The 9727-nt window shown below is 38.1% G+C and overlaps 1 protein-coding gene across 2 annotated transcripts; it reads left to right on the top strand.

The window, feature by feature from the left end:
• Positions 1–969: 969 nt before the first annotated feature.
• On the top strand, positions 970–9673 carry plg (plasminogen). 2 transcript variants are annotated; one of them, XM_084091371.1, is made up of 20 exons: positions 970–1115; positions 1265–1294; positions 1566–1692; positions 1830–1936; positions 2911–3025; positions 3141–3280; positions 3789–3909; positions 3986–4104; positions 4190–4352; positions 4590–4714; positions 4848–5004; positions 5101–5297; positions 5402–5550; positions 5634–5727; positions 5872–5986; positions 6078–6152; positions 6452–6592; positions 7718–7824; positions 7961–8106; positions 9200–9673. In XM_084091371.1, the coding sequence occupies exons 1-20, from the start codon at positions 1067–1069 to the stop codon at positions 9359–9361; spliced, it is 2439 nt and encodes an 812-aa protein (XP_083947497.1). In that variant the 5' UTR covers positions 970–1066; the 3' UTR covers positions 9362–9673. The 2 variants fall into 2 exon arrangements, 1 of the variants encoding a protein (XP_083947497.1); XR_014603426.1 differs by having other exon boundaries at positions 987–1115; positions 6452–6874; positions 7596–7824.
• Positions 9674–9727: the final 54 nt, after the last annotated feature.

Raw genomic sequence — 9727 nt, 5'->3', positions numbered from 1 at the left:
CAAATGAAGCAAACTCAAAATCAATAATCTTAACAAATCTTAAAATGCCATGCTTTGAACAACTTAATTCAACTCCATGTAAACACAAAACTGGTACATAATCTGTGCAATTTAACATCAACAAAACTACAACTTACCTTGATCAATTCTTTAATCTGGTTAAAGTAAGCAATGAGCATATACATGTGTAGACTTACGCGGCCATGCACACCCTACAGCGGACAGTTTCAACTGTACTACAGTAGTTATAGTAACTGTAAACAGTGGATGTTGATACCAGATTAAAATGACAAACCTTGAATGCTTCCTACAGGTTTGCTGAATGGGATAGACTGAGGAAAACAAGCTAAAAATCTAGTGTATTTTTCTGAGACTGCATGTTTTTTTTCTCCATTGCACTATTTTTGCCTTGTTAGCTTATTTTGCTGTCATTCCGTCTATTTTCCATTCATTTCAAATCTTGATTACACTAGTATTTTTTTCATGGTTGCTTGGCTCAATGTTCACAATTGCAAAATTAGGCTGTTCTGTTTGTGTATTGAGTCGGATGACTCCTAGTCTCTCAGTTGATAATTAACTTGTTGATTTGTTCTTTATTATTTGTGACACTGATGAGAATATTCTTTTAAGGAGGATTGAATTGATATGTATTTAATTTCATTACTTTAAATCTGTATTAAAATATTGAAATTAAATACATTATTTACTTAGCCGGGTCTTAAGAAACAATATTGTAGTTGCTTTATCATGTATGACTTTCTCTGCCTATCCTTTCTTCTCTACTTTATTTCTTATAGTTTTTCTCAATGCGATTTTAGTACCAAACCAATATGAAATAAAACCAATGATGTTAATCAAATAAAAAAAGTCCAGCTCTGATAAATCATGTGATCAGAAACAGTAATGGTGGGTTCAAACGCACTGATCGACAAACACTATTTGACCTGGTCCATGTCCTTGTTAGGACAATGATTGACTGACGAGTGACGGCCCTATGATGTTTGTTGTACTGATATGCTTAAAAGATTGAAAACCTCTCAAAGTCCCTGACTGTCAATGCTCCAACATGAAGGTTCACAAAGCTGTTCTTTTACTTAGTCTATTCCTTTTTACAGGTAAGCCAATAGATATTTATTCACAGTGCCTTAATTATTAGGCTATTTCTGCGATCTATAAATGAACAAAAATAAAATGAACTGAGTAAAATCTATAATTAATAGCATTCATTTATCTGTATATCATTAACAACTCATGTTACCTTCAGATTTCCCAAGGGCCCAGACCGAAAGCACAGGCAAGTAAATCTGGTCATCTGAAAATGTGTTCTTTTAATTCATGTTTTGATGGTTCTGTTGATCAAGTTTCAGATCTTTATATTTTAGAAATAGACTGTAGTACAGTTGGTAAGGGCTTACATGGGCTCTTGTTCAGGACAATTTTTGCTTTGTTGGTTTCACTGAATCTAGATAGCACAGTCCACAGAACCCATTCGTCTTACTTCATCAACATCGGTAATCATGTGTTTATGATTAGAAGCTTAACTTTTTCTTTTTGCCATTTTACAGATGTTCTGGAAGCATATATTAAAACGGATGGGGCCTGGATAGTGAAATTGCCTAAATTTGTATACACTGTGAAAACAGTGGAAGAATGTGCCTTGAAGTGCGACAAAGAGACTTCCTTTACATGCAGGTGCAAGTCAGACCCTCTCAAACTCTCAAAATATATTGTGTTGCACTAGTGCAGTCTGATCTGATGTTAACGAGCAATGACAAATGATTTATTCTGCTCTATTATGTTAAAATACTGGGTATATATGTGCTTTGCAGGTCCTTTTTGTACATCGAAAAAGATCAGGATTGTGTAACATTACCTGCCAACTCAAAAACTGATCAGATACTGCGAAGAATGAGTGCTGTTCTCTATGAGAAAAAGGGTAAGATTTTATAGCCCAATCTATTTGATCACTTTACAGATTTGAAAGTTTAATAGCAGATGATGTTATGAATTATCTTCAGCATGCATTACTCTTAAGTACATTATGAATTATAATTATAAATGGGTTACGCTTTTTCTTGTTGTTTTTTTCTTCTTCAAAAGTCAGTCCGAGTTAATATTTAATCTAGATTTATCAAAGTTTAGTTTGGTCCATGTCAGTAAACAAAGTAAAGAAGATTATCTGAAAATCTATCGTCCAATGAGGGATTTCTCTTTCAAATGCAAATGTATCAAGTACTGTCTAGGTTAAACAATGAGAAATGTTTCGCTCGAAATATACCTGATGGATGTTGTCTTAACAAGCATACTTAAGGTCAGTGGTTCTCAGCTGGTTTTGCTTTAAGACCCAGATTTTACACTTAAAATCATGTAGTGAATAGTATTATCATAAAAAAGTCAAACATTTTAAAATGGTCACAAACTGCATAAGACCATCAATGTAGAAAATGATTGACACAACATAGGTAGATTATAAAAATAGACCATTGTTTAAATGCATAAACAGCAGAAGTGTAATTTACTGGGCAAACCCTTGGCTATCGCATGGAACAAAATACTGTAGAGCTTGTTTTACCATACAGTATGTTGACATCAACAGATTTTGCCCTACCTTTGATCTAAAAAGCCAGTTTCTTTTGCCATCTTAACTAAAGCACTTATTTTGTCACATTTCAGTATTAGCATTTACCATCTTTCCCTTATGTCAGAAAAGACATGAGACCCATTTTTGTATCACAAACTACAAACCTTGTGAGAACCAAAAGAATGTACAGTAACTACCAATAAGGAAATTAATACATCATCATCAGTTCTGTATCAACATCAAATTAAATGAGTGTACTAGCTTGTACTAGCTACAATTAATGTGTTTTTAAGTATGTTGTAATGAATGCATTGAATTCCTTCATACAGAGTACTTACTGGAATGCATGAATGACATTGGCAAGGACTACAGAGGGACAAAATCCAAGACAAAATCAGGAAAAATATGTCAGCGATGGGAAGGAACTTTCCCCCATGTGCCAAAGTAATTCTTAATTTGAATTTTTCAATCGTTATGCTGTAAAAGAGAAAACAGCTTTAGGAAATACAGAAACTAGTGGTTAAGTCAGCTAATTAACCTCAAAAGTAACTTTCTACAGCATAACGCCAAGGACACATCCAAAAGCTGACTTAGAGTCCAACTTTTGTCGAAACCCGGATGGAGACATGGGGGGTCCCTGGTGCTACACTACAGATCCACAGAAACGATGGGAGAACTGCGATATCCAAGACTGCACAGGTACATTTAGCAAAGAAACTGCTAAATCTTTTGGGCTAACATACTGATGTGTGAATCTCATGCAAAAGTTAACCTAATTATGAAGTGCACTTGAGGTGAGCACTCTGAAGTGAGCAGGGCATTAGCTGTGTCACTACCACTTTATCCTTATTCCATCTATATTCTGAACATTCTTAAATTCTTAAATACAGTATTTCAACTTGTATACAGTCTCTTTGTGCAGCGTTTGATAAAACTGGATTTAAATCCCTGGGAACATCACAACAATGATAATTAGCCTAGGTGTTAAAATAAATCAAAGATGTGCCACCCAGAATCATGTATTCATAAAAGAGAAGATTAGTTGCTTGAGACGTCCGTGCACATTTCAATAACGGCCTTGTGGAAAAGCCTTTCGTGAAGGGATTCAGTTGCTCACTTTCATTTGGAGCAACCTTTTGAAGCGATGTACAAGAGTGCAAAAACAGTTTGGAATTTGTCCCTTGAATCTGCTCTTTAATATCTCCAGAGGAATGTATACAGTGCAGTGGAGAAAACTACAGAGGCAAGATCTCCACTACTGTGAGTGGATTTACCTGCCAACGTTGGGACTATCAAAAACCCCACAACCACGGTTACATCCCTTCAGCGTATGACATTATCATTTATAGCACAAATGAGATATGGTCTATTTTATGCATTTTTTGACTATCTTAACTTTTGCAGTCTTCCTGATAAGTACTTGGAAGAGAACTATTGCAGAAACCCCGATGGAGAGCCAAGGCCCTGGTGCTTTACCACCAGTTCATCCAAACGTTGGGAATCCTGCTCCATTCCACGATGTGGTAAGCAATGTTCTTGTCAATCTGTAACACAAAGTTGTGTGTCAAATGATTAGTCAATCATTAACTGGTCACCGTTTTCTTGTAGCAACTGAACCACCCACAATTGTACCAGAGCTTAATTGTACAAGTGGAGAAGGTAGCTCCTACAGGGGCACCATTGCGGTGACGGTCTCAGGAAAAACTTGCCAGGACTGGGTTTCTCAAAGTCCCCAAAAGCATTCCAGAACTCCAGAGAACTACCCATGCAAGTAAGCATTACTAGAAACTTCCTGGCAAAAGTGTTGGAGTTAAACTCTGCAGGACAGGGCCCTTCAGGAGCAGGATTTGACACAGTTGAACTAGAAGAACGAAGTAGAAAGTGACTTCTTCAAAGTCTGAATTATTCTGTAGGGCAAAGCTATGAAATTTTACTTGCCCCAGTATGCCAAAAACATACAGAATAGTGACTGCACAGGGAATGCAACTAAAGTTTGTTTCCATCCCAGAGGCCTTGATGGGAACTACTGCAGAAACCCTGATAATGAAAGAAGTCCATGGTGTTACACTACAGATCCAGCGACCCGCTGGGAGTACTGCAGTGTGCCTAGCTGTGGAGATCAACCTAGACCTGGTCAGTTTTGAAGGAGCCATTACAAACCATATAACATTAAATGTAGATTATGGTGTCCTTTCTTTGTATGTTACTTCATATGCCCCTAGAACTGGTGAAAGATCCATGTATAACGTAAATATTTTATTCCCAGAGGAGCCTGTGATCCCTGAGGGTGAAGGATGTTATGAAGGTGATGGAACCTCCTACCGTGGTGCCATGTCAGAGACCATCAGTGGAAAGAAATGCCAGTTCTGGACATCCATGGAACCTCATAAACATTCCAAAACACCTCAGAAATTCCCTAAAGCGTAAGACACTACACTGAACTATATCTTGAACTGTTGCAACTTTTGATTTCACTGATTTCCCCTCTGGCTCCTGCCATGATTTCACCCATCATGCAGAGATCTGAGGAGGAACCTGTGCAGGAATCCAGATGGTGACCGAGCCCCTTGGTGCTACACCACAGATCCCACAGTTCGGTGGGAGTATTGCAACATCGAGCGGTGTGAAGAAAAGCCCAGCTTACGGGAGCCTCCTACCAATCCATCAGAGGCTACAGCTTCTCCATCTATTTCTCCACCTACTTCTCAGGAAACAGGTTAATCCACCTACAAGCTAACAGATTGTATCAAATGTCTGGGGAACTATAGTATTGACTAAGGAAGGAAGTGAGTTACAATGTGCTTTGTTTCATTTTACAAGATTGTAAGGTTGGTAACGGAGCAAGTTACCGAGGTCCCACATCCACTACTATTATGGGAGTGACCTGCCAAGCATGGAGGTCTATGACCCCCCATCAGCATGCCAGTTTTACCCCTGAAACGCATCCAGACAAGGGTCTAGAGTCAAATGTAGGTCTATGTAGAATTTCAAATATTTTTTCAAGGCAATTCCGGACATTTTAACACATTTTTTTACTTGATTACACAATTAGCAATGCAGAAACCCAGACAGTGACGTGAACGGACCTTGGTGCTATACAACGGATCGAAATAAGAAGTGGGATTACTGTCAGATCCCAGACTGTGGTAACTGTACTTAATATTCCTCTTGGAAATGCTTAACTCCAATGGCAAGGAAATTACCAAATGCTAATTGTTGTTTTTCCAGGCGATCAAATATCCTTGCTACAGTATATAAGATACATGACATGCATATTCCTTTCTAATCAGATGGCCTGAAATGTGGACAACCAGCAACGAAACCCAAGCGGTGCTTTGGGCGGATCGTTGGGGGATGTGTTTCCAAACCCCACTCCTGGCCTTGGCAGATCAGTCTTCGGACCAGGTATACCAACAAGCAACCCTCCTCTGCCTCTGTACTCATTTCCAGGCTCAGATGAATTGTAGTTATTAACTGTCATTTTCTGTCATGCCAGAAGCAAAATTCATTTTTGTGGTGGAACGCTAATTGATGCACAATGGGTTCTAACTGCAGCTCACTGTCTAGAGAGGTAAGTGACTCTTTTTTTTTTTAATTGTTTGAGGAGACAAAAATGCAAATAAAGGGTTGAAAATGTTGCCAATGTTTAGAAGTGGAACCACTGTGCTAGTGGTTCTCACTCCACTACTGGGGATTCACAACACTGTACATTTTAATTGTCTGTGGACTCCCTGAAATGGAGTTGATAACCATGTACTCCACTAGCATATACAGATGACCTCAAAGCCAAGACAAGGAAAAAACCCCACACAACCCTTCAATGGGGTCTTTATACAGCAAATGGTTAAATGTGTACATACCACTATGCAGGTCTGAGAGTCCATCTGCCTACAAGATCTTCCTTGGAGTCCACACAGAACGTGCCACTGAACCATCCAAACAGGAGCGAGAAGTTTCGAAGATTATTAAGGGGCCAGCTGGAACTGACATCGCTCTTCTCAAGTTGGACAGGTTAGAGTATTCTGTGTGCAACTGTTGCCATTGCAACTGAAACAACACTCTGAATCTGGTGAAGTGTTTAATGTTTCATTTGTTTATACTTTGTCGTATCCCAGTTTAATATACAGATAAAAGTATGAGTAAGTGATTTAATAGTTGATTCCCCAACACGAGTTTTAGATGGGATTGTCTGTACATTGGAGTAATGGCAGATGGAAAGTGTTGAGGAATCCTTATTGAAAACAGTCACTATCTTTGCAACCATTTGGTTACACTAGTGGCACAATACTTCTCGTTTAAAGGAGAACTCCGGTCAATTTTAACATTGAGCTAATTTTTTTGTAAATTTGGAGTGCTGTCAGTACAGAGAACAACGACAAAAATCGGTGTTGCCTACACCATGTTATTCTCTTTTTAAAATTTGCACCCTGTTGACTTAAATGGGGCAAGTTTTAAACCTGCTTTTAGCCTCTTAACATCCTTGATGTGTCATTACAAGTGCACAGCCAATGTGAGTGATTCCTTCAGAGTGAACACGGGTGAATCTGACTGCAGTAGATGTGAAAGATATGAATAAAAATGAAGTTAATTCGGCCAGCGCTCATACCTGTATTTATTTCCTGTTTTCGGTCGAAGTCCACAGTAATCGATTGTCAAGTTCACGCGCGTGATCATAGGTAACTAAGCAACAGTGGAGAACTCGACAATCGACTACGGTGGACTTCGACCGAAAACAGGAAATAAATACAGGTATGAGCGCTGGCCGAATTAACTTCATTTTCCCCGTGTTCACTCTGAAGGAATCACTCACATTGGCTGTGCACTTGTAATGACACATCAAGGATGTTAAGAGGCTAAAAGCAGGTTTAAAACTTGCCCCATTTAAGTCAACAGGGTGCAAATTTTAAAAAGAGGATAACACGGTGTAGGCAACACCGATTTTTGTCGTTGTTCTCTGTACTGACAGCACTCCAAATTTACAAAAAAATGAGCTCAATGTTAAAATTGACCGGAGTTCTCCTTTAAGCATCATTTAATCTCTCTGTTGAGTTAAATGCAGTTCTGGCTTATGAAACTGTAACCTCATTTTATTTATAAATGACTTTACGAAGGAAAACTAATTTTGTCTGATTTTAGGCCTGCATTAATAAATGATAAGGTATCGCCTGCGTGCCTACCAGAAAAGGACTACATTGTACCAAGCAATACTGAATGCTATGTAACAGGCTGGGGGGAGACAGAGGGTAGGTAACTTTAACAAGTAGGTATAGCAAAATGGATCCTTTATCAAATCTCTTTACTGTTTTACTCGATAAAGATGATTGATTATTGATTAAAGATTTCACAGCGTTCATAGCTTCAAGACCTTCTGTTTCCTAGGAACCGGTGGAGAAGGTGTCCTGAAAGAAACCGGTTTCCCTGTAATTGAGAACAAAGTCTGCAACCGTCCATCTTTTTTGAGTGGCCGCGTGAAGGAGCATGAGATGTGTGCAGGAAACATAGAAGGTGGAACTGACAGTTGTCAGGTAAGGGAGCTTGCACTATTTAGGTTCAGTCACCTATCTGATTTAAACCCTAGTAAGCTGCCTACCTAGGCACCACTTTTAGCAATAATTAGTTGTGTCCCAAATGACGAAATATACACTATGCACTTACAGTATACACTATGTACTTTTGCACTATGTACTAGTGTATGAATTTTATAAGGTTATTTTGTCATTCAACATCGGAGTCTGATGCCCCTCCCACTTCGCTATGTTATTAAAGTTGCGACAGTTGAGTGCATGAAGTGTCCAGTAACATTCCACACTTAGTTTCTTTCCATTCATTTAGTGCATCATCCGGGTATTTAAAGTGCACTTTTTCTTTTTGGAATTTTCAGTGTGAACACACTACTTGCACTGTTTATACTTAAAAAACATCATTGAATAGTGCACAAGTACACAAATTGGGACACACCTTATGAATACAAACAGACGTAGCCATGTACAAATGCCTTGAAGGAAGCATTGCAAGTATTTGTCACTGATAAAGCAACCTTAAGATTACATTTATTCAACATCGAAATATACTGTTAGAAAATAGATTTATCCAATTAAGAAAATGACTAAATACTTGCATATACTAAGAATCATTAGCTTAGTAGCAACATATAACATCCCACTATTGCAATATTAGGGTTTAAGTACTTCATATGGGGAGCACTATTTGCTTGAGGTTTGGTACAGAACCACTGATTTTCCATGCATGTTATTTTGATCACATGTTATCATTATCTTACCTTGCTCCTTGTTTTTGCTTAAATTAAAAAATTATGTTAGCTAACTGCATTATGTAATGTCTTAGAACTGTAATTTCTGCAATATGGACAAGTAGAAACATGCATTTTCTGTGAAGCTGCTTTGAAAAGATATGTATGGTGAAATAAATGTGAATTGTGCATTTAAAGGAATATTTCACCCCAAAATTCAATATTTTACTATAATCATTATCTCACCCTCATGTTCTTCCAATCATTTATAACTTTCTTTCACAAATGAAATTTGAGACCTACAACAAAGGGAAAGATTTTAAGTGAATAACAGATTAAATTGTGACGTGTTCCTCACACTTATACAGGGTGACAGCGGTGGGCCTCTTGTCTGCTACGCACAGAACACCTTCGTCCTTCAGGGAGTGACGTCATGGGGTCTTGGCTGTGCTATTGCCATGAAACCTGGAGTGTATACCCGCGTCTCCAAGTTTGTCGGCTGGATAGAACGCAGTATGAAAGAAAACTGAGAATTAGTCGGATTAGTCGCATGATGTGCAGCGGAATTTAAGTTAACTGATGGTAAAATAATGAAATTAAATTTTATTGATGCATAAGCCGTTTTAAAGTTACAGACCCTGTTAAGATGTTCAGTTTTACAAACTGTCAAGCCCACTTTCAGTCTGTACGGTTATATGCACAAGCCGGATGTGTTCCAGTTTGAGGCAGTCCCCAGTGAACATATTTTATTACAGAACTCTTCAAAGAACCAAAAATGTAATCAGATTTAAAAAAAATAATAATTTCCTACATTAAAGCGATAGTAAACATCTTTGAAGAAAGTCTCTTTATTTGTGTTCCACAATACAAACAGTTTTGCTGTTACAGTAACAGTG

Source organism: Abramis brama (assembly GCF_963993115.1).
Source record: "Abramis brama genome assembly, chromosome: 18".
Lineage (NCBI taxonomy): Eukaryota > Metazoa > Chordata > Actinopteri > Cypriniformes > Leuciscidae > Abramis > Abramis brama.
The sequence above is the reverse complement of the archived record's forward strand: the minus strand, read 5'-3'. Positions and strand labels throughout refer to the sequence as shown.

Bases quoted from the DNA above. Each gene is read 5' to 3' on its own strand.
- plg (XM_084091371.1), top strand. From the start codon at position 1,067: ATGAAGGTTCACAAAGCTGTTCTTTTACTTAGTCTATTCCTTTTTACA. The intron at 3,026-3,140 runs GTAATTCTTAAT...AACTTTCTACAG, and splicing joins ACTTTCCCCCATGTGCCAAA to CATAACGCCAAGGACACATC. The intron at 4,105-4,189 runs GTAAGCAATGTT...GTTTTCTTGTAG, and splicing joins CTGCTCCATTCCACGATGTG to CAACTGAACCACCCACAATT.